Here is a 27,209-nt window from a genome sequence, read left to right on the forward strand (position 1 = left end):
CACGGGATACTGAATATTGTTCCCTGTGCTATACAGTAGGACCTTGTTTTTTATCCGTTCTCTATATTAATAGTTTGCATCTGATAATCCCAAACTCCCAGTCCATCCCTCCCACACACCCCCTTGGCAACCACAAATCTGTTCTCTATGTTTGTGAGTCTATTTCTGTTTTGTAGATAAGTTCATTTGTGGCATATTTTGTATTCCACATGTAAGTGATATCATATGGTATTTGTCTTTCTCTTTCTGGCTTACTTCACTTAGTATGGTAATCCCTAGGTCCATCCATGTTGCTGCAAATGGCATTATTTCATTCTTTTTATGGCTGAGTAGTATTCCATTGTATATATGTACCACATCTTCTTTATCCATTCTTCTGTCAGGACATTTATGTTGTTTCTATGCTATGCTATGTTTCTATGCTATGGTGAATAGTGCTGCTATGAACATAGGGGTGCATGTATCTTTTTGAATTATAGTTTTGTCTGGATATATGCCCAGGAGTGGGATTGCTGTATCATATGGCAACTCTTTTTTTAGTGTTTTGAGGAACCTCCATACCATTTTCCACAGTGACTGTACCAATTTACATTCCTGCCAACAGCGCAAGAGTGTTCCCTTTTCTCCGCACCCTCTCCAGCATTTATTATTTATAGATTTTTTAATGATGGCCATTCTGACCTGTGTGAGGTGGTACCTCACTGTAGTTTTGATTTGCATTTCTCTAATAATTAGCAGTGTTGAGCATCTTTTCATGCGCCTGTTGTCATCTGTATGAGACAACATTCTCTTAAAAACATACAGTAACACCCTTCACAGGAATGGGAAAATAAGCCATAGCAGCATCCATGAGCAGCAATTGCTTCTGCTCCAAGTCCTCTCCTTGCCAATGCTCCCAATTATTTTTTTGAAATGAAACCAGACACATGTCTATTCTATAGTCAGTTTGGAAAATATTGAATTGGCGACAAACTGAAATGAGAAAGTAGAGTGAGAACCGAATTCATCCTCCAAGTTGCCCAGTCTTGCTTGGAATGTTCTCTGGCTGTGACTCTCAGGACAGGAAGCAGGTTTTTTTGCTCTTTCTGTCTTCTGCACAGGGTTTATGGCCTGTTCAGGGCATACAGTCAGTGACTGGTACTTACTTGAGAGTCCCAGTCGAACTCTCTCGCCCTCTCAATGCCACCTGGCAGAATCCGTGGGTGAGGGGCAAGGAGGTTTCCGAGGTGTGCAGGAAGCTCTCGGCAGTAGAAAATTCTGCTCACTCAGCACAGGAAGCAGGAACAGGTTTCTTTAAAGCAGTGGGTAGTCCCCACAGGACTTTGCCCCATCGGTTATTTCCATCTCTCTCTCTACTAACTGTCTGCTTAGTCTATAAGCATGACTACTGCTCCCATCCCCCAAAGCACACCCAAAGACCAGCTGTGTCAGTTGCATCCTTCATGAAGTAGACACCTAGATGGAGTTAGGAGCAAAAGTTTATTGAGGAAGGAGGCATGAGAAAGTCAAAGAGACAAAGCAGAGTTGTGCAGGGGGAACAGAGGGGAAGAGGCATCACTTGCCCGGAGTCACTCATCTAGGATGTGGCAGAGCCAGGATTGAAACCCCACAAATTTGACTCCAGAATCCAAGGCATGTAACCACTGTGCATACTGCCTGTGTCTTCTCCTGCTCTGATAGATGGTGCATTTTATTATCACTCAAATTAGAGCTTACATAATTGTTTAATATGAGCCAAACACTCCACTAAGTGCTTTATAATATGCATTACCTATTTGTGAGGTAAGCATTACTTTCTGTGTTTTACATATTTAGAAACCTGAGTCACAGTGAGGTTAAATAACATGCTCAGAATCATTCGGCAAATAAGTAGCAGAATCAGAATTCACACATGAAATTCATGCTTTCAACCCTGATGCCATGGTCCTTTACACTGCCATTGCCTTTGAGTTAGAATAGAGTTTCATTCATCTTTGTAATCAAATAACCTAGCACATTATAGGTATTGAATACAAATTTGCTAAATGAATGAATGAAAGAATAATGTGCTTTTCCAGAATTTCTGTCTGGAATTGTAGAATGTGGTCATTTTTTTTAAAGGGCACATTATCAAGACAATGCTATTCCCAATGCTCGTTTTCACTTTTTAAAAATATTAGCTATAGCTTTTATGCTGTGAATAAAATTTCTAGTAGTCAATGCATTAAGCACACACACTAGAAGAAGTTCAGGAACCTTAAAGATGCTATTTTAGTGAAAAGTAGTCAATAAGCAGATGATTCTCAAACTTCTGTGCACATGGAAGTCATCGAGGAAGCTTATTAAAATGTAGATTACCAGGCCCCACCAACCACAGATTCTTATTCAGTGTATTTGATAAGAAGCCTAGAAATCTGCATTTTGCAGTAATCTCCAGGTGAGTCCAGAGCAGATGGTCCATGGACAAACTCAAGTGGACCACTGGGGCTACTACCATCAGCTAATCAACCTCCGTGTCACGTATGAGAAATCTTAAAAAACATAACAGTAAAATTACAACTGGAATAAAACTGCTTGATATCCATTATCTCCTATAATGATTTTTTAGAACTATATGATGAGACCTGAGACCCATACCATGACCCATATAGGTGCCAACTTAGTTTAATTGGATCAGGGTGGACAGAACACTTTACAACTATTTAAAACTTTATACTGATTCTGGGGAGAAAAGCTAATGACTCATTTTTGTAATTTCAATGTGTTTATGTCATCCCAGCAGGGTTTTATTTTTCCATCAATTGTATGTCATTGAAATTAAGATCCCTTCAATTATAAGAATTACTCTTCTATTCAATCTCACCGAGAAAGAAAAAGTCCCCAGATGGAGAACTCAATATAGGGCAAAAAAGAGCTACACCCTCCAATGAGGGTAAGGGAGAAATAGGGCACAGTGCTTTAGTCTGTGCTCCTCCAAGAGCAGATCCTAGGTCACACCTTTCATGCAGGTGGCTTATTGGGGAAACGGCCCCAGGAAGCACTAGGGGAAATGAGGGAAGGGAAGGGAAGGGAACCGGTGAAGTATGGGTCATGAGCCAGTTACACTGTGAGCAAATGGACCCAGTCCCCCGAAGACCAATTTGAAGACCAATGTAGAACACACCTCAGAATCAAGGGAAGCTGGGTGTAAGCCAGTGACTCCCTTCCCTCGTTGGTTGAGGGCTGCCCTGGGGGGCGTTAGATCCCCAGCATTTTTTTTAGTGAAGAGCAATTAATAAGCAAATGTTCTCAGACTTCCGTTGGCAAAGGACGGCTGGGCTGTCCTGTCCCGAGGTGAACAAGCTACCCTGCACTGCCAGTGGAGAAGCAGAGAAATGCAGGCATTCAAGGGGACAAACTGTCGGAGGACACGGGGCTACTGTCTGCTGCAGCTGCAGGGGGACTCAGAGGTGGCCCAGGGGTGGTGGCCCAGGCACCAACTATAACTGCTCCAAAAAGCTAGGAGGCTTGGGTGTCTGACCTTTGGCATTGATGGAAGAAGGTTTAATAAAAATGTCTTTCTTAAAAAGTTGAATCACATGCTGATGCTAATTACAGGTTTGTGCCCTGACTTCATATCCCAGTGCAGTCCATAGAAATCTCAGCAGGACATTTAACTAATATGGGGTTGGTAACGCTGTCCAGTGACTAACAAGCAGATGCAAATCCTATCTGAACCTGGCTTTAACCCAGGTTTATAGCAATTGTAGAGCCATTGATTATTCGATTCATCTCAACTTCTCTGATGTTAAAACGTGAGGGAAAAATGTGTCTTTGAAACAGGGAAACACAGTAGTAACAATTTAGCCACAAAACAGATACTATCACTTTCCTGCCTAATAAAACCTTAAGGAGTACTCCTTTTCTATCCCCTGACACACACACACACACACACACACACACTCACCAGCACAGCACAGCACCACCTCCACATCTCTAATAGATGTCTCTTTATAATGGAGGACACTTACTGGTATATAAGAACCTATCTTCTTTCTTCCTCCAAGGTTTACAGCCACACATATAATCAGTATTCTATTGAAGGCAGCCAAATAGCAACCAATTAAATGCAACAGAACAGAAAGCTGAAATTTGAGGGTGGCCTTTAGAAATACTCTTACCATTTGCCCAAAGGAAGCCACGGGGCAGGGGAAATGTTACTGCCTCTAGCTGCATTATTTTGAACTTTCAAAAAAATTATTTTACAAGCAAAAATGTCTGTATAGTTCTGTAAAAAGAAAGAAATCAAACTCTGTTGGTATCTCCCCTTTTAAAAAGCCAGGTCTTCAGGCTTTTATTTAACAATCTCATATAGACGGGTCTACACTTTTTTTTCTTTTTTTTTAAGAAAACCATTGTGTCCTGAGATCAATAAATCAAAATTGGATTGCCTTCTCCTCAAAGGTGAATTGTATCTTGCTGAAGAGGTGATGTGACAGGATCTCTAGTCTGGTAAAATACATGAACAAAAAAAGGATTAAGATTTCTTTGCCTGAAAGGAAAATTCTGGATGTTATTTTTTCTATTATGGGAGAGTTTCCTGAATTATCTCCTAGAACAAGAGATTAAGAGTCAAGAGATAAAGCAGTGCAAGGCCCATTATTTAGTGGTGTCAGAGCCCATTCTCTCGCTGGAGGCGCTGTTTCCACGTGGAGAATGAAAGCAGCTTGACAGCTGCAGGAGTATCCATGACCGTCTGAGAAAAGAGGCAGAAAGGCAGCCACACAGAAGGCTAGGGAATCCCTCGGTTGTCAGAAGTCTGGAACAAGCAAGAGATTCATGACTGTGGGAGAGACCAGGGTGCCTATAGAGACATCAGTCAAGACAAAAGCAAAATTCAGCCATCAGAAGTCAATCCATCTATGAAGCAACAGGAGAGTTAAGATGCTCAGCACCCAGGGGCCATCAGGAAGAGTACTGAGCGACCCAGTCATGTCAGCTCCAAGAGGCTGGTACTGCGGCACAAACCTGAAGAGCCCTGAAGCCCAGAGGGTGACATCATCACAGACCCAACCTCTGTTGACGGATCTCCTTTACTGCTGAGCTCTCAGATCCTCTGGTGCTCAAGCAAGCCATGAAAACTTACTCTGCCCCATAGTTAGACTCTTTCCCATGGACTCCAAACCAAGCCATCATACACTTCTACCCACATGGTAAGAGGTTCAGAGTGACATTAACCTGGATTTCCAGATTAAAGGGGCCGTGGCATGTACGCATCTTCAAAAGGAGAATGAACCCCCAAGCTTTGACTCTAAACTATCTGGCAGGGGAGTATGGTCTATGCTACAGGGCCCTGAAGATCCTGTAGAGGGGAGACCTTGGCATATCACCATTCCCACTGAGCCTGCTGCTGCTGACCACAGAAGTCCCTGGCGTTCGACAGGACTCACTCTCTTCATTGTGAATAGGTCTGTGTTCCTCTCCCTCCCCCAAGCCATCCTAAGGACATGGAAGACATTCTTCAAGTCCATTGCTTTCAAATGGATTAGAGTTGACCAAGCAGACCTGTGAAAGAAGATTCTAGGCCATTCCCAAATTCCAGTCCCATTTCACCTGCCTCTGTAGGGCTCTCTCACCACTGTCACTAGATTGATGAAATGGAAACAGTCCAGGAGTGAATTTGGAAGATTTTTCAGTCCCAACTTCATCACTAGATGGCCTGGGGCAGCCATGCCACTTTTCTGGGGCCCAGTGTCACACCTGTGAAGGGTTTTGTTGGACTGGAATATGGTCAAAGATCTTTTTTTATTTCTTGGGCAAAGCAGTCTGGTGCAGACAGCAAAAGTCAAGATAGGCCTATTATCTAAGAGAGGAATAAAGCCCCTAGGTAGAGGGGGTTGGCAAACATAACAGCAATTTCTTGCAGGTAACTTAGAATTCTCTTTGGTAAAAGGCATCTGGCTGAGTTTAATAGCAGTTTTAGTTACATGTTTAGTGAATGTGGCCTAGACAGTCTTTTCTGGGTGTGTGTGTGTGTGTGTGTGTAAGTGTTTGCTCTGGTAGTGATAAACTCTCAGAAGGCATAAAAATGATTAAATACAAAGAAGTTCAAAGATTAAGATCCAGGCATCTGTGAAATGGGCTTTCTGAAGAAAAGCTAAATATAAAATGGGCTCTAGTTTAATGCCAGGTGTGTTTGAAAACTTTTCCTAGTAGGAAAAAAATCTATCATTTTTCTTTGAAGCTGAGAGAATTGGTATTGAGAGTCTAAGACTAGAAATGGGATTTCCTTAACAAAACTGAATGCACTTATTTCCAGATCAGGGTCCTCTGATAGTTTGTCTTTCGGTGTTTCTGTAAATCTACTAGTTATTTATTCTGTAAATCTACTAGTTATACAGCTTTCTTCCTGGGTATTGATTTCTAGTACTTTGGTCATCACAAAGATGACCCACTAGATTTTATTAAATGTTCTGAATAAATTGTGCTATTTAGGAAAATATACAATGAGGGCAAAATCTAGTGGAAATAATTAAGGAATCTATAATTAAGAATGTATAGGACTAAATTATTCTTTGACTAAAGAGCTGTGTATATAATCACACAGGATTTCAACCCAAGCAGTCAGAGGCACTTTCTTTCAGGAGACTTAAGTGTGTGATGAAGTTTCTAAGAATCGTGGGTTATTTCCAGCAGCAAGTTTCCTTCCTTATGAAAGATACCACATAAAGAATCATTGAAAAGCCCAAAGCTACCCCACTGTGGCTCCTTACATAGTTAAAACCCTATTAGAGTAAAAGAATCAAGAGATTCCTGTGGAAAAAAATACCTATCTCTGTGCTCACTAGGGCCCTGCTGTGTAGACTTATCTGGTCGCTGTAGAGAAATAAGAGCCACAGAGGGTGTGATGGTGTAGGGGGGTGGCATTTGAGAGACACCCGGTTTGTATTGTTTCTGCTGGAAAGACCCTGATCTGAGACCAGCCCTGGCGGCCCCCGGCTGAGAAGGGCCTACTTGTAGCCTTCATCTCTGTCAGGCCCTGGAGGGTGTGGGGACTGCATTATGAGGCTGAATGAGAATTAGATGCTTAATTGGGGCCTGGAACAGGGAAAGAAAAGCCAGACGTGTAGAATGTGATCGGAATCCAGCTCAGTTAAGCCAAGTGTGGCAACACCTGGGAAAGCTTTGGTGGTTGTGAGCTTACATAAAGGAGCTGGAACTGCCTTTTAGAGTTCCATGGGGGCAGCACAACCAGCAAGGGGAGATGAGGAGTAAAACGGGTCAGGCCTAAGGTGGTCCAGTTGAAGATGTAAGAAACTGAGTCCTCCAGATCTTTTACACACAGGAGATATTTCTACCTATCCCAATGCTTGGCAACGATGCAAAACATTTGAAACTGACTCCTCTAACCAGCTCCAACTTAAATGTCATTTCCTTGTTCTCCAAGATTTTTCTTCACCAGCCCTCAAAAAAGGTGACTCACTCTCCACTGGGCCTCCAGAGTTCCTCGTTCATACCATAACACGTGGCTTGTGGGTGGTCCATGTTCTCATCTCACCCCCCCACCCCCGTCTCAGCTAGCTTGTGAAATCCATGAAGACATCAGTATGCCTCATCCATTTTTATCTCAGCACATAGTAGACACTGAAGTATGTGGTGGATATGTTTTGGGGGTTTTCTTCCCAAATATTGGGTTTCTGTAGACTGGTTATTCTGACAATAACTGATGAATTTCCAAACCATTCTCAAAGTGGCTGTATGGAGGCACATCACCTGGTTAAACATAAAAGGAAAAGGTATATGTATATGTCTGGATTTCATGCCCACCTTTGGCTACCGCCACTGCCTTTTATCTACTAAAGACAGCTTCTGATTTTGATTAGGGTAGAAATTCCCAATTAATACATGAAGAGGTGTGTTGCCATGGAAGGGGTATCTTGCAGAAACATGCAGATTTTCCACCAGTATGATCCTGTCATCTTAGTCATTCATTTTTTAAAATTAATTTTTATTGGAGTATAGTTGATTTACAATGCTGTGTTAGTTTCTGAGGTACAGCAAAGTGACTCAGCTATACATATACATATATCCACTCTTTTTTAGATTCTTTTCCCATATAGGTCATTACACAGCATTGTGTAGAGTTCCATGTGCTAAATAGTAGGTCCTTGTTAGTTAGCTATTTTATAAATAGTAGTGTGTATATGTCAATCACAGTCTCCCAGTTTATCCCTCCCACCACCCTTTCCCCCTTGGTAACCATAAGTTTGTTTTCTACATCTGTGACTCTATTTCTGTTTTGTAAATAAGTTAATTTGTACCATTTTTTTTAGATTCCACATATAAGTGATATCATATGATATTTGTCTTTGTCTGACTACCTTCACTTCATATGACAGTCTCTAGGTCCATCCATGTCACTGCAAGTGGCATTATTTCATTCTTTCTTATGGCTGAGCAGTATTCCACTGTATATACATACCACTTCTTTATCCATTCATCCTTTGATGGACATTTAGGTTGCTTCCATGTCTCAGCTATTGTAAATCGTGCTGCAGTGAACATTGGGGTGCATGTATCTTTTCGAATTACGGTTTTCTCCACATATATGCCCAGGAGTGTGATTGCTGGATCATATGGTAGCTCTATTTTTAGTTTTTAAGGAACCTCCATACTGTTCTCAATAGTGGCTACACCAATTTACATTCCCACCAACCTTTTCTCCGCACCCTCCCCAACATTTATTGTTTGTAGATTTTTTGATGATGGCCATTCTGACCAGTGTGAGGTGATACCTCATTCTAGTTTTGATTTGCGTATCTCTAATAATTAGTGATGTTGAGCATCTTTTCATGTGCTTTTTGGCCATCTGTATATCTTCTTCGGAGAAACGTCTATTTAGGTCTTCTGCCCTTTTTTTTTTTTTTTTTTGGTGGTACGTGGGCCTCTCACTGTTGTGGCCTCTCCCATTGTGGTGCACAAGCTCCGGACGCGCAGGCTCAGTGGCCATGGCTCACGGGCCCAGCTGCTCTGCAGCATGTGGGATCCTCCCAGACCAGGGCAGGAACCCATGTCCCCTGCATCGGCAGGTGGACTCTCAACCACTGCACCACCAGGGAAGCCCCTTCTGCCCATTTTTTGAATGGGTTGTTTGTTTTTTTGATATTGAGCTGCATGAACTGTTTGTATACTTTGGAGATTAATCCCTTGTTGGTTGCTTCATTTGCAAATATTTTCTCCCATTCTGTGGGTCGTCTTTTCATTTTGTTTATGGTTTCCTTTGCTGTGCAAAAGCTTTTAAGTTTCATTAGGTCCCATTTGTTTATTGTCGCTTTTATTTTCATTACTCTAGGAGGTGGATCGTAAAAAGATCTTGCTGCAATTTACACCACAGGGTGTTTTGCCTATGTTTTCCTGTAAGAGTTTTATAGTATCTGGTCTTACATTTAGGTCTTTACTCCATTTTGAGTTTATTTTTGTGTATGATGTTAGAGCATGTTCTAATTTCATTCTTTTACATGTAGCTGTCCAGTTTTCCCAGCACCACTTATTGAAGAGACTGTCTTTTCTCCACTGTATATTCTTGCCTCCTTTGTCATAGATTACATGACCATGCTGCATGGGTTTATCTCTGGGCTTTCTGTCCTGTTCCATTGATCTATATCTGTTTTTGTGCCAGTACCATACTGTTTTGATTACTGTAGCTTTGTAATATAGGCTGAAGTCAGGGACCCTGATACCTCCAGCTCCGTTTTGCCTTCTCAAGATTGCTTTGGCTATTCAAGGTCTTTTGTATTTCCTTACAAACTGTAAAATTTTTTCTTCTAATTCTATGAAAAATGCTATTGGTAATTTGATGGGGATTGCATTGAATCTGTAGATTACTTTGGATAGTATTGTCATTTTGGCAATATTGATTCTTCCAATCCAAGAACATGGTATATCTCTCCATCTGTTTGTGTCATCTTTGATTTCTTTCACCAGTATCTTATAGTTTTCTGAGTACAGGTCTTTTGCCTCCTTAGGTAGGTTTATTCCTAGGAATTTTATCCTTTTGATGTGATAGTAGATGGGATTGTTTCCTTAATTTCTCTGATCTTCCACTGTTAGTGTATAGTAATGCAAGACATTTCTGTGTATTAATTTTGTATCCTGCAACTTTACCAAATTCATTGATGAGCTCTAGTAGTTTTCTGGTAGCATCTTTAGGATTTTCTATGTATAGTATCATGTCATCTACATACAATGACAATTCTATTTCTTCTTTTCCAATTTGGATTCATTTTATTTCATTTTCTTCTCTGATTGCTGAGGCTAGGACTTCCAAAACTATGTTGAAAAACTTCCAAAACTAAGTGGCAAGAGTGGACATCCTTGTCTTGTTCCTGATTTTAGAGGAAATGCTTTCAGTTTTTCACCATTGAGAATAGTCATTCCTTTTTGACTTTGGAGAGGGAGCCACGGGCATGTGTCTACAAGTGATGACCACCGGTAGAGTGGTCAAGGAGCAGCTTTAGGATTGAGGTTCTTTGGGAGAAAATAGGTTAGATGAGGGTCAGATGGCTTACAATTGTGCTTTTGTCCTGAAGAAATAGGAACTAATTATAAATCAAGTATACCCATCTGCTCAGGCTGCCATAAAAAAAATACCATAGACTGGGTGGCTTAAACAACAGAAATTTATTCTCTCACAGCTCTGGAGGCTGAGAAGTCCAAATCAAGGTGCTGGCTGATTTGGTTTATGGCAGGGGCTCTCTTCCTGGCCTATAGGTGACCCCCTTCTCACTGTGTCCTCATATGGCAGAGGGAGAGAGAGAGAGAGCTCTCTTCTTATAAAGCCACAGTCCTATCAGATTAGGGCCTCACTATTCTGACCTCATTTAATTTTAATTACCTCCATGAAGGCCCTATTTCCAAATACAGTCACATTGCCACTTGGAACTTCAACATATGAATCTTGTGGCGGTGGGGGGGGGGTCACGAATATGCAGTCCATAACCTCAAGTCTGACCAGAACTATCCTTTGATAAATATTCCTAAAACCCGCTGTTGACAAAGGCCAAGTATGTGAGACACCCAGAGTGAATACCCCATCCCACAAATCAAAGGAGTCTGCACATCTGGTCTTGGGTTTAAGCTGGTGATGTGAAGTCACATTTCAAATCTCACTCACCCAAACATAATGATATGAAAACAGATAAGTAAAACAAGCACACGAACAACACAAACAAAAACAGTAATTAAAAGAATGAGCTGGTAGCCATGGCAAAAGGAAGGCGTGAGCTTGGTGTCACCCCTACTCTCTGGCTCTACCAGGCTCTGAAATAATCCTGAATAGGGTCTTACTAGCTACCATTTACTTTCCCAACTGCGAGAGGAGCAGTCCAGGGAAATTTCCACAAGTGCATGAAGCCAGCCATGAACACCTTTATTCTGCCTTACCCCAAAGAGACAGGAAAACAAGCTGTGATTCTCCATTTCAATATCTCTTGCTGGGAGGAAAATGGGAAAGGAAAGGCAGACCAATAACAAATTCCTGGATCTAATTACCTCTGGGGGAAAAACAAACAAACAATAGGAATTTCACCAAATAGAGGGCAAAAGAGAAATAAGGCAAGATCTTGGGGGTGAGCAGGACGTAGAGGAGGTGGTGCTGGAGAGACCCAGATGAAGCCCCCTTGAAAGAGGAGCCCCCTTCATTCCCTGAGGAGTCTGTGTAGGGTTTGCATAGGGTTTATCACCTTCTGCTTTGGAGGCTGAGAGAGAAAACAGCAAAGAGAATAGTGAAGCCCAAGCTGACTTTTTTGCTCTTAGAGAGAGCAAAAACGAGTTGCAAGGCTCACGTTGAATTGAAAAAAACTATCCAACCCCAAGGATAGCCTCCACTGTGACAGGCAACAGTACCGACAAAGTGGTGGCCTGGGCTGGCCATGGGACACACTTGCTGAGGAATCCAGCACGATGAATGTGGTAGGTGCTGTGACCACTCTACCCCTCCCAAAGAAAACGCTTCCACACTGTGAGAAAGGAGTAGCTTGCTAATGTACGTGTCACATGCTCACCCTGTAGTAATGACCTTATTGACTTTTATGTAGTTTTCATAAATTAAGAAAATTAACCCTCTCTCTGTCAAACATGTTGCAGATATTTTCTCCTGGATTGCCTTCTGTCTTTTGATTTTCTTTAATATACATTAAATAAGTTTTACTATGCTTTCTTCTAAAATCTTTAGGTATTGCTTTTTAAGTGACCTATATGGGCAAAGAATCTAAAACAGGGTGAATATATGTTGCTGTGTGGCAGAAACTAACACAACATTTTAAATCAACTATACTCCAATAAAATTTTTTTAAACTCAAAAAAAATTCAATAAGGAAAAAAATGAGCAAATAGAAAAATTGGTAAAATATTAAAATAAATGACAGAAGAGAGGAAGGGAGGGAGGAAGGGAAGAAGGAAGGGAGGAAAGATATTAAGAAGGAAGTTAGGAAGGAAGGAAGGAGGAATCTCAACACCCTACATGCTGAGAGGTAATAATAAAAGAAAACTACACTGTAGAACAGTATTAGTGCTTTTTCTGCTCTGAGATTTATTAGTCCAGCTGAGCCGGTCTTCTGCTCCATTCAGTTCTTTTCATTAAGGTTTATACATAGCACGGACTCAATATATATGCTGGCTGGCTGGCTGGCTGGCTGAATGAATGAATGAATAATACCAAAGAGGAGGAAACATGTGATAAATTCTTGAATGATACAGAGAAGTGATTCAGCTAAGTTTTTATGCTTAAATATCCTTGATTAAGAGACATCAAGAAGTAGATATTAAATTTCTCTCAGCCAAAAAAATATTAATCAAGTGTTTATTATAGTCAATCATGATCTCTTTTGATCCTCAAATGTTGTGAGGGAGATATCATTGCCTCCATCTATAAGTGACAAAACTGAGACTCTGAATGTGAACGAGACCTATCCAAGATCGCACAAATAGAGATGCCAGAGCTTGGATTTGAAACCAGCTGTGCCCAACTCCAGAGAGCTACGCTCCATCCCCTTTCACTAATGTTGAGCTTCCCACAAAGGTGGCCAGAAACGGACAGTCCTGAGGTTCAGTATCTATCATGAGTAACAGAAAAGGGAGTTACAAAAAGCAAAACAAAGGCGTATTCAAAGGAGAGAAGGAATTTGTAGAGGCTGGATTTGTGGTTTGTTGTGTGTCATTTGTTGTAGAGAAGGTGGGTAGTAATCTTTGTTAAATGCTGCCTGGTTTATTTTGCCTCCCTTCACTTTGGATGAATTTTCCTAGGAGTAGTGTTTATCCTTTGCACCCTTACATATTATCACAAAACACCTGGATATGAAACCTGGTTGCTACTCAAGCAGCTATGTGAATGGATAAGCCCATGCCATTACCAAGGACTGGAATTTTTTTCTTGAGGTTAAATATATTTAGTTTATCGCTGTTGGAACCACATCACTAAGCGGAGTCGCACCACTGACTTTTACAATCATTTTAAATAGTGTTGGTGCCTTGATTGTAAAGAGCGGTTTGTGGGGAAGTATCATAACAATACAAAGACTCAACTTCTCTTCAAGTCCTGTCTTTTCATTGACACTCTGTTCTTGCTCCGTAAGTTGGTCTTTGATCTCCTTTGGTTTAGTTGCACTTGGATTCTACACCTAGAAAGTGAACTTGGCACTCTAGGATAAAGTAAGGTCTAATGGAGCTCATCTCCCCTAACAATCAGTTGCTTAAAAAGAACATAAATTGATGTTTATGCATGTGGAATAATTGCTTTCCTCCATTTGAGCTTGGAAGTTAAATATACGTGACAAACACCTTAAACTCTGTGACCAGTTTTCTTCCATTTTAATACCATTGTGGAGGCAACAGAGTTTAGCCTGTTAAGGGACATCTCATCTGTATACATCAACTAGGCATTTCTCAAAATTTCATACAGATACCATTTGTTGTCCTGAAACCACACTCCTTCTTGGATGGGGCTTCAACCCAGCCAAAAGTCAGACTGGAACTTGAACCCAGGATCCCTGACTAGGAGGGGACTCAAACCCATTGTCTTTTCATTGAAACCACTCACCTGGTATCAGGACTTACTGAAGCTCATGTTCTTTAGTCTCGATGCAGAAAGAATTCAGCGTGAGGCAAAGTGATAGGCAAAGAATGAGTTTATTAGCATAGGACGCTTGTGAGAGATATTAAGTGGGCAAGCAAGGGAGTGCAGCCCTGAGAACAAAGAGGGCTACATTTTTATAATCAGAGGGAAGGTGGGGGAAGACCACCTTCTCCCTCATTTTTGGGGAGATGTCAAGGTTTACATCATTAGTTCCTCCTTTGACCCTATGTGGTCTGACCGGGACTGTCACTGAGCTATTTTAATCATATGTATATTAGCAAAAGGGTGATGACATATACTAAAATATGGTAATTCATCTCAGGTTTCAGTATAATGTTCCCTTTCACCTAGTTTCTTTTCCCTTTCACTTGTATTCCTGTCTTGACTACATGCAGAAATGCAAGTCTTCAAGGACCATTTACTCCCTGACTTCATGTAACAAGATTCAGACCCCATATCTATTGTCTTGTATTTTAACTATCAGGATTTGTGGCTTGAGTGTGCCTGGCACTTGAATGTGCCTGGTCTTCCTTCAAGGTAGTGTAGATTGTTGCTAGGTTACTAGATTCTTTTCTTGAGTGGTCATTCATTAGCTTACAGTAGTCTCCCAAACTCCCTTAACATTCCCTCTGTCTTTAACCCCCCTAGTGGGATTTTTTAACTAACTATTTAAGTATCCTACTCTATCCCTATCAGTTCTGTAGATGATTTTAGGTGATATCAAAATTAACCTATTTATTTATTCACACATATTTATTATCATGTGTGAAAAAATTAGGCACAAATTAAGCCCACAGTTTTATAGCTATGATTGCTATGGGACAAAATTAAGAAGCAATGTTAGGCCTGAGTCAATTAAAAACATTATTAAGCATTAGTTGTCACCACAGTAATGCTGCATAACAAGCCATCTTCAATTTCAGAGGCTTAGGACAACAATCATCCATTCTTTTGTTCAGAGGGGATCAACCACATCTAGTCTGGGCCAGGAAGGATGTCAGGCTGTGAGTTGAGTTCAGGTCTTATCCTCCTTAGATCAGCTGTTCCCTAAAGCATGTTCTTCTTGGGGCAAACCCCAACTGTACAAATGCATTTCAAACCTCTGTTTGACTCACTTTTGCTAATATTCCATTAGCCAAAGCAAATTCCATGACCAAGCCCAATGTTAGGGAACAGTGAAGTCAACTCCTGTAGGGGTGGAAGACAGGAAGTGAGCCTTTTGAAACAATTACCTAATCCATTACATTAATAGTAAAGTTGGAACATAGATATGGCAAAAGTCAAGATGGTTCAAGAATGCTTGCTTTGGTTCAACACCACTTTAATTCAATACAATTGAATCCAGACAGGCCCTGCTTTCTATAGCTGTCATGATACCTATGCAACTACACATTCTGAGAAATAATTATTTGTAATTCTATTTGTTGCATGGAGTTTGTCCACACAAATCTCAAAAGAAAAACTTGGAGACTCTTCTAACTTCTCTCCATGTTTATGTATTTAAAAATCTGGTTAATTGTATTCTAGATGCATTTCAGTATCTCTTCTTTGTGATGAGACTTGCTTCATTTTATTATTTTTTATGTAATGCAAGTGACCTACAAAAGGTTATCATAATCAAGACTTTGAAGAGGACAGTTGAGGTTGGTAATTGAAAATGAAAATGGTACTGTCTGTCCCAGACTCTTTCTATTTCAGCATCTTTTATCTCCTGCTAGGAGCCCTGAAATGTACCTCATTTGTGTTCCAAGCAGCAGCAATCAAAATGAGGGAAGGACAGGCAAACTGAAATAAATAGGCTCTAGAGGCAATTTTTGTTTTGATCAGATTCTATTGTCTGTGTGAAATGGCATCATTTCTCTGGGGCACTCAGATGCATTGCCCAGCAGGGGAGAAACCGTTAGGATAATAACAGTTCCACACACATCAGAGTAATAAGTATCTGTTGTTCTTCTCTCCCTCTTTCCAAATACACCCCCCCACACACACACTTGCACATGCATACACATATACACATGCATATTCACATAAGCATGCCATTGCACACATACATAGTCATATATTGATACCACATGTGCATGTATCATGCACACTCATGATATTAAATAAATGAATAATGTCTACCAAACATACCATTAGGGTCTTCAAAAGCGGACCTAAGAGACCTCTGCTCAAGAACACGGCAATATATAGAGCTATAACTATGATTTCTCTTTTCATCTCTGTCATGGATCTCAAAACCTGCCATTACATCTCATGCTAATCTGTGCCAATATGGTGGCATAACCTGAGATTTCTCAAACAATGTACTATATTTTAAAATAATGAGGTTGAAAAAACAAAACATAAGGCAAACAACTTAAATATTTACTGTCTGATTTGCCTTTTGGGTTTTGTTTTCTTCAACTTCTTTTTTCCTCTCTTGCCCAGCTCTTAAAAGTGTTTTGTATGCTCCTTCATTTTCATTGAGCATTATTATATTGACTAGCATCCTGTCTATTAGCTAGAAAGTTCTCTGAGATGTCAGAGAGGTGTCTCTATAATAATATCACCAGGGTTATTACCATTGAGAGTAATGACTTTGAAAGAGATTTCCTGGAAGAATCAGCTACAGGTACCCTAGATCCCATCACAAACAATGACCCCAAGGAGAAAGTCAAAGAAGTAGTGATTAAATAGTGTTAGGTCAATTAATTTTCCTTCCATAGTAATCATATCTTATGAAATATAACAGTTATGTTGTATGTTAATAAGTTCTGATGGTGTCCAAGGAGTTAGAACATATTATAGTTATTTTTATAGTGAAAAAGCCAAGGCTTTTAAATACTATGAGATTTGGTAAAAGTCATTGAAATTAAGTGACCAGCCAGGATATTCTCTTTTATGACATGTCTGTGTCTTGCCCCTTTTCTGTTGGGTTCCTTGTCTTTTCTATGTTATATTGTTTTCTTTATATATTAGTACAAGAGTCCTTTGTGAGATATATATTATATATATGTGTGTTTTTGTGTGTGTGTGTGTGTGTATACATACACACACACATAAATGGCAAATATCTTCTACTCTGGTTTACTTTGCACTCTCTTAATGATGTGTTTTGATAAAATAATGATGCTAATTTAAATGTTCTCCAGATTATTAGTCTTTTGCATAATGGTCAGTGTTTTGTAACTGTGTAAGAAATTTTTGCCTAATGATATAAAGGTCTTTTTCCATGTTACCTTTCAAATATAGTTCTATAATCTACCTGGAATTTATATTTTCATATAGTGAAAATCCTTCAGTGTAGGTCTACTGTTTTTCCCCCTGAACAAATTCTATTTTTTCCCTGAAAATATTTTATTTCAAATTGGAAGTTTGAAAGAAGATTTTGCTAGGTATGAAATTTTACGTTAGTGATATTTTCTTTAACTGCTTTGAAGATATCATTACATTATCTCTGGATTCCGTGATTTTTATTGAGATGTCATCTATAATTCCTATTGTTTCTATTTTGAAGTTAATGGGTCTTTACTTTTTTCTTTAACCTTGATTTTCTGCAAGTTTACACTGATTGGCCTGAATAAGGTTTGCTTTGCATTAATTTTGCTTGGGTATCATAATACTCTTAAAGCAGTGGCTTGATATTTTCCATTCAGTTTGGGAAATTATCAGCCATTATCTTTTAAAATATTGCTTTTGCCCCATTACACATAGGATACACCCTATCTCATATGTCTGCTAATTCTTTTCATCTGTATTTTATTCTTTATATTTTCTTCTAACTTAGCTTTCAGTTTGTAAATTCCTTCTTCAGCTGTGTCTAATTGCCACTAAATCCACCTATTGAATTCTAAACTTCAATTATTATATAATTTTCAGTTCTAGAATTTACATCTGACTTTTTTTTTTTTTTTTTTTTTTTTTTTTTTTTTTTTTTTTCCTTTTTGCGGTATGCGGGCCTCTCACTGTTGTGGCCTCTCCCGTTGCGGAGCACAGGCTCCGGATGCGCAGGCCCAGCGGCCATGGCTCACGGGCCCAGCCGCTCCGCGGCATATGGGATCCTCCCAGACCGGGGCACGAACCCGTATCCCCTGCATCGGCAGGCGTACTCTCAACCACCGCGCCACCAGGGAGGCCCCTACATCTGACTTTTTTATTTAGTGTCTAGTCCAGTTAAACTTCTTTGCCATGAGAATTCTCCCTCTTGCCACCCAAACACATTAACCATATTTTAAAGTTGTATCTACAAACAGATCTCTAACATGTCTCTATAAACATATAGAGTAGCTCTTGGTTTTCAATGATCCATTCTTGTTCCTCAGGAATGACTGGTAATTTTTTATTGAATGCTGGACACTCTGTGTGAAAAACTGTAGAGATAACTTGAGCCTCTGGGTGGCCTTATCTTCTTCCAGAGAGGATTTATTTTTGTTTCTGAAAGGCTGGTAGGATTGAGTAGAACACTGAACTCTAATCAGAGATTAAATTGATCAAAAGTAGGCCTTCAATTTGTTTTAAGAACTGGTCCATTTCAAGTTCATTGCCCCCCAAGTATAACCCACAGAAAACTCAAGGTACTTATCAGAGCACCTCTTCTTTGGTGGGACCTGACCTATAAGTTTTTCCCCCTCTCCCCCCAGATCTCATTAAAAAACATCTGAAGGCTCTGTTAAACTTCTTTGTATGTGGAATGTCAGGTTCACCATTTTTTACCTCCTCCAGCTTCTGCTGCATTATTGGCTCTCTCATGCCTTAATTTCCTCAAATAATCTGTTCAGTGTTTCTAGCTGTTCTTGGTGGGAGTATTATTCTACAGTATGATAGTCTACTTTAGGCAGAAATCCCTTTCTCTAGTTGTGGTGTGCGGGCTTCTCATTGCACTGGCTTCTCTTGTTGTGAAGCACGGGCTCTAGGTGTGCGGGCTTCAGTAGTGGCTTGCGGACGCTAGAGCGCAGGCTCAGTAGTTGTGGCACAGGGGGTTAGTTGCTCTGTGGCATGTGGGATCTTTCCAGACCAGGGCTTGAATCTGTGTCCCCTGCATTGGCAGGCAGCTTCTTAACCACTGCACAACCAGAGAAACCCTCTCAATGTAATTTTAATTTGCATTTTTTTCATTAGTAGCAAAGTGAATCATATTTTCACACAACTACAGGCCATTCTTATTTTTTTAATTAACTCCCTGTTAGATTTCTTGCCCAATTTTCTATCCAATTGTCAATCTTGTTTGTTTAGAAGTACCTTATAGATCAAAGATATTAACCCTTTGTCTATGATAAAAGGTATAAATAATTTTCCTCAACTGGTAATATTTCTTTTTTTAAACATTTCTTATGGTGGCTTTTCCACCCATAAGTTTGTGTTTATATAAAGTCAAATAGTTCCATTTTTTCTAACTACTTCTGTTTTGAGGCATACTAGCAAAGACTTCCTGCTCCCAAGCTTAGAAAACTCCATCAGTAGTTTCTTCTGTAATTGTGTCTGTAAGGAACGTGTTGATGAGCAATTGAAAAATGGTCTGTTTTCTAGAATTGACAGAGTGACAAAAGATATGACATGATTAAGTTCAGCTGGTAGTTTCAAGTTTTGTTTTCGTTTTCCCAACCTCATCCTTAGGAACTAGTGAAACGAACTCATGGGCACAGTCACTTTCATGTTGTCCTTGTAGGACTTGGGTATCCATGAGTCATGTTTCCTTATGTTATCCCCTTCCTGACTTTTCTCATCCACTCTCATGTCATCAACAATGTAACATTATTCTACATGGACATCTCCCAAATTCCCACATGTCTAATTCTCAGTTTTCTTCCTCAGCATTAGATGCAAAACTTGTTTGGCATCTCCACTTAAATGACTCTCTACACCTCCCTTCACTTTGTTTGTTTTATATATTGTCAAGTACTGACCTTCCTACCTTCCATCCACCCAGGCTCAAAGATTAGTCACCTTACTGCTTGATTCTCAGCTTCAGTTAAATCATTACCAAGAGTACAAGTTAAAGGTATCTTTCTTTGAAGAGATTATACACTGGATCTTTCCTAGCCTTGCTTCATCCTAACAGAAAGGTCAAATTGAACCTACTCTGGACTCAACAGGTATTCATGTAATGAAACTGAATTTAATCTTTTGTTTAAAAAAAGTACAGAAATAATAACTTTGAAGTTATGGACTCGTGTAGTACTTTCTATATTTGTATTTTCAAATGCCCTGGCTCTTCAAGCTGTGAAAACATAATAGATATTTAACTAAGAAGTAAGAGATTATTGTCCTTTAGACTATCTGTACATTTTCTCACAATAAGAAATATGGATGTTAACTAGACTTATTATAGTGATCATTTTTTCTATATGTACAAATATCGGATCAAGAAAAACAGTCTCCTTACAACTACATTTAAGCATGTTATATAGCTTCAGCCACAGCAAGTGATGACAAGCCTTATGAAACTGTGTAAATAGAGAACAATGACAACAGAAATTAACTAAAGACAGGATTCTCAGCAATCCAAAATGGCAGCATCTGAGGTCTTCTAGGGGAGCAACTGAGCCCTTCACTTGTGTTTAAACTTCACTGCCAGGAGAATGAATCTTTCAGCTTTCAGGCATGCCTGAAGCAAAATAGGTTTTCTTTTTTCATTCTCTTCAAAGTTTAAGCTACATAAACTCACACACAAACTTCCCCAAATTCAACCTGTGGGTGGTTCTGATTAAACCAAGTTTTGCTGCTTATTTGAGACCTCGTGCATGTATGTATGTGATTATCTCACACATTAGAATTTAGAACACGACAGCACTAAAGTATTCAAGCAACTCAACCTACTATTTGCTCCTTTAAGCTTTTCTGAAAAGAAGTTCAATCCCAGGAGTATTTTTAAACTTAGGAGGGCAATGGAGGGTGACAAAACAATTGGCAGTCAGGCTGTTCTAATTCTCTGTTCATCAAGGACTACCTTCTTTTTCAGCTCAAGGCGAGGACACACCTAGCGTTCCTGTGAAAAGCGAAGGCTCTGGTGACACAGAAAATTCTACAAGTCCCGATGGTAAGTTTCTGAGCTATTTGAGTCACACAAACTACAAATCTGGCACATTTTCTCTGTGTCATCTAGGATTAAGGGAGCTGTCTATGCTATGAGTCAACATATTCAGTTTGAACAAGGTAAAGTTCAAAAACCATTTTCTACTGGGAACTAACAAAATTGGCAGCCTTTTGAAAAAAACAGCATGGGCCTCAGTTTAATCTTACTTCCCAATACCGAGGAACAGTGGGTAATTCCAAGGCTAAACTGAAGCCTAGCTGGTGAACTTTATGGAAACACTCAGCAAGCACTCAGCATTCAGAGGAGTCCTGGCTTGAGTTTGGCCTAAGGTTATTCTTGGACCTTCATCACTTCACTTCACTGTATCACACATCAGATGGCTTGGCCAAAAACACAGTGCGTCTTTAAAAGTACTTTATAAATAAATTTACAAAAACGTTCTTTTAGTCACATCTCACTTTGAAGGCATCTAGAAATTGTGAGCCTCAGGAATATTATAGCCTTGCCCCTGTACAATGATACTGGAAACCCTTTGAAATATCATCATTTAGAAAAACTATTTGAGCACACATGATTTCTAAATATTTAATTCCACTTGCCCACAGAGCTTAAGAGAACCAGAATTATTGTTCAGTGATCAACTGTTTATATATATATATTGTTGTTTGGGTTATTTCAGCCAGGAAAACAAAGCCAATTACTTTGAGTTGATAATGACCTTGGGAAAATTTCAGCCACTGGTAGAAGTTACTTGGTGGTTTTAAATGGTTTCCTATACCATGCATTCCACCCTGCTACAAGGCTTGCCTTCACCTAATTGCCTCCCTTAATTATAAGCCCTTCTGCACCAGCTGATTTTTTAATTAAGTATTTTTTTAATTTTTTAAAAAATGTATACAATTTTTTAAAGGTCACTTTCCATTTATAGTTATTACAAAATATTGGCTATATTCCCCATGTTCTACAATACATCTTTAAGCCTATCATACACCCAATACAAACTGATTTTTTTTTAACCCCTGGGCCTGCTTTATCTAGGGGAATAATGTTGTCAAACCCCAGATTCGTCCATTAAAAGCCACCCCATGTTGGTGATCCTCAGTTGAATGAAACCTGCCCCAGCCTTGCTGTGACACTATAGGCATGGTTCTTAACTATTTCTCTGCAAAGCATGTTCCAAAGAATACCAGGTCCATGCAATGCTCAATGAATAAAGGGAGATAAATGTGGGAAATACTGAGTTTTAGTCCTCGCTTGGAGATTTGCCATGCACATTCCAGGCTTTCCAAAGTCTCAGCTGTAAAGAAACTTCTTAACATAATTTAACATTGCTTTTCCCAAACTTATTTGATCATGAAACGCTTTTCATACTAACACTTATTAGGCTTTGGTTTTGGAACTAGGGACCCTTGGGCTGGAGAAAGGAATACTCACCCATATTTTTGTAGACCAGGATAGAAAGTGCATACATTATTCTTCTTTTAGAGGTACACTTCCTGTAACTGGCCAGTTTATACCTGGGGTAAAGAATGGGCTCACCCATCATTAGAAACCAAGGCTAGTTTGCAGGAGGAACAAAGAGACCTGATTTTAAAACCTTCCTCCTTGAGAGAGAGTTGGGTGGGCTGCCACCCCATGTTATTCCCTCTTTCAAGTCTCTTTGGAATGTGAGATCCAGCACCTGCCACTGTTTTTTTGAACATGAAAACTCGATTAAAGTAAAAGAGACTTTGGGCTTCCCTGGTGGCACAGTGGTTGAGAGTCTGCCTGCCGACGCAGGAGACACGGGTTCGTGCCCCGGTCTGGGAAGATCCCACATGCCGCGGAGCGGCTGGGCCCGTGAGCCGTGGCCACTGAGCCTGCGCGTCTGGAGCCTGTGCTCTGCAATGGGAGAGACCACAACAGTGAGAGACCGGCGTACCGCAAAAAAAAAAAAAAAAAAAAGTAAAATAGATTTGGATTGTTGCTTTTGTTCCAACAAATGAAGACTATCCAAATGAGAACAAACAGGTTACTTATTCAGAGCTTACCAAAGCATGGGTGTCACACAGCCATTATCACTTGTGTTTGGCCAACTCAAAGGCAGGGAGGGAAGTGGGGAGCTTCTAACAAGAGGGAAGACTTCAAGCATCCTTGATTGGAGGTTGCTGGTAAGGGGAAGCTGCACTTGGGCTAACTAGAAGTGGCTGATTGGTTTAGGAACGTATTTGGCTTTCCCTGGCTGGTCCTGTGTTGGGAGCATGGAGTAAAGTACAGGAAAGCCGGCAGTCACTGACCAAGTCCTGACCATTCTGAGCTGCTCGCTACAAAGGTTTGAAGTCAGAATTCTGTTGTTAGGTTTGGCCTAGCCATTGTTCATCTGTATGAGTCTTGCAGTTTACAATACGGGCTCTGATGCTTTAAAAGTACCAGTCTAATGAAACCTACTGACCCTTGGAAATTTCCGGTGTCCGCTGTGCCTGCTCTGGGCTCCTCCTAGACAGCGGTGTTACTAATTAACTGTGTGTGCTACCTGTATGCAAATGCTTACACAGAACACACGGTAAAGGAAAAGCACACGTTGTATCACTGCTGTGCCATCTGGTTAGATGCTTTGCTTTTCTATTTCAGGGTGGCCAGTGCACCCACGGGCAAGTTTACATGCAGTGTCAGTTTTGAATTTCAAAATTGAAGACGTGGCAAACCAAGCAGGCCTGCTGGCATTGCTGTTTTAGAGGGAGCTGCTTACCCCTCTGCATGTCGATGATCTGGTTTGCTTTGTTTCCTCTTTATTTTCTGAGACATCTATTAAGGCCTTTGAATTTACCTAAGGATGGTGATAAATACACACAAAATATCAACCCAAAAATGTGGTATGAAATGACAACTCAGCCCCCACAGTTTAGTAAAGAAGCAACTCTGCCCTCCCCATCCCCCCACAAGTAAAAATCTATAAGAGTGGTCCCCAAATCTTGAATGAATGAAAACAAACTGAAAGAAGTATAAGATGATAGGAAATCAGGAATGTAACAATTCACAGGCCATTTTAATATGTTGAAGAGATTTGGGTTTAACAAACCTTTAACCTTTTTGTTTTCCTTTCTGGTTCCAGTTGAAATGAGTAACCAGGTTGACAGTGTAAATGACCCAACAGAGAGTCAGCAAGAAGATTAACTAATAGGTAAGTTGCCTCTGTTATAAGATTTTCAATTGATTAAATGGGCCAGTCATAGAAACTGTTTGTAAAAGGCATGTTGGATTCCCCTCAGTTCTATCCAGTCCCATGGATAGAACTTTTAAACGTTTATAAGTTTAGCCTCAGGCTAAACTTTTAAAATATATATACTAAATAACATATTGTAAGAAACTTACCATCTTTAAAGGAAAAAGATAAGCTACAGCATATCCAGATCATGCAATACCCTGGTTTTCTGAGCTTTGATGACAAGAAAAAAAATTTTCCATGCATCTCACCTCCTGGCTTCCTGGAGTGATCAAATTATTTCAGCAACCCCAAGCTGATTCTGAAGCATTGCTTTTCCAGAAGTTACCTGCTGAGTTGTTTAGTATATCTGTTGTTAAGCCTAACACTAAACTTTGCCCTGAACAATGTGAAAGGCATTTGAGTGTATTTGGGCTGATAGAAACCTGCCTTATGTCCCGTCCTCTCACACCACTACCTGTGGACCTGCGCCTCTACACAAAGGTTTGTTGAGCTGAATGAGCCTCAGGGAATTCCACGGGAACAAAGCTGGGGCCAGATGATGTTTAGGAGTTTTTCCAGACCAACATTCTAAATCACTCAGCCAAGACTGAAGTATATCTAGAATAATGAGTGGTCTGTAACCCTTTTTTGTATCTTGAGGGCTGGAGAGAAGAATTAGAGAGAAGAAGCCAGCCTAGCTATTCTGATTCCTAGCTTAAAATACCAAGCTGTGAAAAAAAATTATGCGGTAAATGAATTGTGCATCATCCAGGGCAAGACACAAATGTGTTGATACCATTGCCTCTGTTGACTGGAAAAAAAAAAGCACAACCTAAAAGCTGAGAATTATGTTTTATTTGGTGGACCTTCTGAGGATTTCAAACCTAGGGTAGCTCTGCAGGACTGCTCTGAAGAGGTAAGGGGGAAGCAGGAACTGTAGGAGTTTTACAACAAAGACCAGGTAGTCAGAACATGAAAAGATTAGTAGTTAATTAAAGAAAACAAGATATCTAAAGTTAATGAATTTAGCCCTTTTCTACTTATGGGAAGATGCAAGAATCTGGGCTCTTTGGAATCATTCCTTTGATATGCAGCTTAGCTATCTGGGGCCAGTATCCTGTTCTTTCCCATCCTGAGTCCCCTCGGGGTGCACCATTAGGGGTGGCTGACGCCTTACCATGGAGCAACAGAATATGACAGGCAACATTTTTCATTCACGGTGCTTCCCCATGGTCATAAATTGGACCAGCATTTGGAAGCAAAAAAGAACAAATTATTATGATTAGTATAACTAGTACTAATCTGGTTGAACCATCAAGTCCACAGGAGAGCTAGCTGGAGAAGCCAAATTCTAGAAGAATCAGGTAGAGAGAAAAAGATAAATGTTTCATCTTTTTCTACAAAGGTATACTTTATCAACGTGTAGGTCATAGCAGAAGAGAAAATATTTTTTTCTGGAAAAAAAACCTTACAAGTATATTTCAGAAAGTCATAAAATTATTAATTATATTTATCAGTTAATTAATTTCTGATGAAGTTCTGAAACAAGAACCAAGACAGTGGAGTAGAAGGACGTGCTCTCACTCCCTCTTGCGAGAACACCAGAATCACAACTAGCTGCTGGACAATCATCGACAGGAAGACACTGGAACTCACCAAAAAAGATACCCCACATCCAAAGACAAAGGAGAAGCCACAATGAGACGGTGGGAGAGACACAATCACAGTAAAATCAAATCCCATAACTGCTGGGTGGGTGACTCACAGACTGGAGAACACTTATACCAGAAGTCCACTGACTGGAGTGAAGGTTCTGAGCCCCACGTCAGGCTTCCCAACCTGGGGGGTCTGTCAACAGGAGGAGGAATTCCTAGAGAATCAGATTTTGAAGGCTAGCGGGATTGGATTGCAGGACTTCGACAGGACTGGGGGAAACAGAGACTCCACTCTTGGAGGGCACACACAAAGTAGTGTGCACATCAGGACCCAGGAGAAGGAACAGTGACCCCATAGAGACTGAACCAGACCTATCTGCTACTGTTGGAGGGTCTCCTGCAGAGGCAGGGGGTGGCTGTGGCTCACTGTGGGGAAAAGGACACTGGCAGCAGAAGTTGTGGGAAGTACTCCTTGGCGTGAGCCCTCCCAGAGTCTGCCATTAGCCCCACCAAAGAGCCCAGGTAGGTTCAAGTGTTGGGTTGCCTCAGGCCAAACAACCAACAGGGAGGGAACGCAGCCCCACCCATCAGCAGTCAAGCAGAATAAAGTTTTACTGAGCTCTGCCCACCAGAGAAACAGTCAGCTCTACTCACCACCAGTCCCTCCCATCAGGAAACTTGCACAAACCTCTTAGATAGCCTCATCCACCAGAGGGCAGAGAGCAGAAGCAAGAAGAACTACAATCCTGCAGCCTGTGGAACAAAAACCACATTCACAGAAAGATAGACGAGATGAAAAAGCAGATAGCTATGTACCAGATGAAGGAACAAGATAAAAACCCCAGAAAAACAACCAAATGAAGTGGAGATAGGCAACCTTCCAGAAAAAGAATTCAGAATAGTGATAGTGAAGATGATCGAGGACCTCGGAAAAACAATGGAGGCAAAGATGGAGATGCAAGAAATGTTTAACAAAGACCTAGAAGAATTAAAGGACAAACAAACAGAGATGAACAATACAATAACTGAAATGAAAACTACACTAGAAGGAATCAATAGAAGAATAACTGAGGCAGAAAAACGGATAAGTGACCTGGAAGACAGAATGGTGGAATTCACTGCTGCGGTACGGAATAAAAAAGAAAAGAATGAAAAGAAATGAGACAGCCTAAGAGACCTCTGGGACAACATTAAATGCAACAACATTCGCATTATAGGGGTCCCAGAAGGAGAAGAGAGAGAGAAAGGAACCAAGAAAATATTTGT

General features: G+C 40.3%; 1 protein-coding gene across 3 annotated transcripts in view; it reads left to right on the forward strand.

Annotated features, from left to right (window-relative positions):
- Nucleotides 1-27,209, forward strand: part of MACROD2 (mono-ADP ribosylhydrolase 2) — a 1,980,208-nt gene that overhangs the window by 1,938,913 nt on the left and 14,086 nt on the right. For all 3 annotated transcript variants that reach the window (XM_082645906.1, XM_082645907.1, XM_082645908.1), the window contains 2 exons: nucleotides 21,030-21,107; nucleotides 24,196-24,264. In XM_082645906.1, coding sequence (XP_082502032.1) covers nucleotides 21,030-21,107; nucleotides 24,196-24,257 — 140 coding nt within the window. In that variant the 3' untranslated portion in view covers nucleotides 24,258-24,264. The remainder of the gene's footprint in view (nucleotides 1-21,029; nucleotides 21,108-24,195; nucleotides 24,265-27,209) is intronic.

Source organism: Mesoplodon mirus, assembly GCF_964341445.2.
Source record: "Mesoplodon mirus genome assembly, chromosome: 15".
Lineage (NCBI taxonomy): Eukaryota > Metazoa > Chordata > Mammalia > Artiodactyla > Ziphiidae > Mesoplodon > Mesoplodon mirus.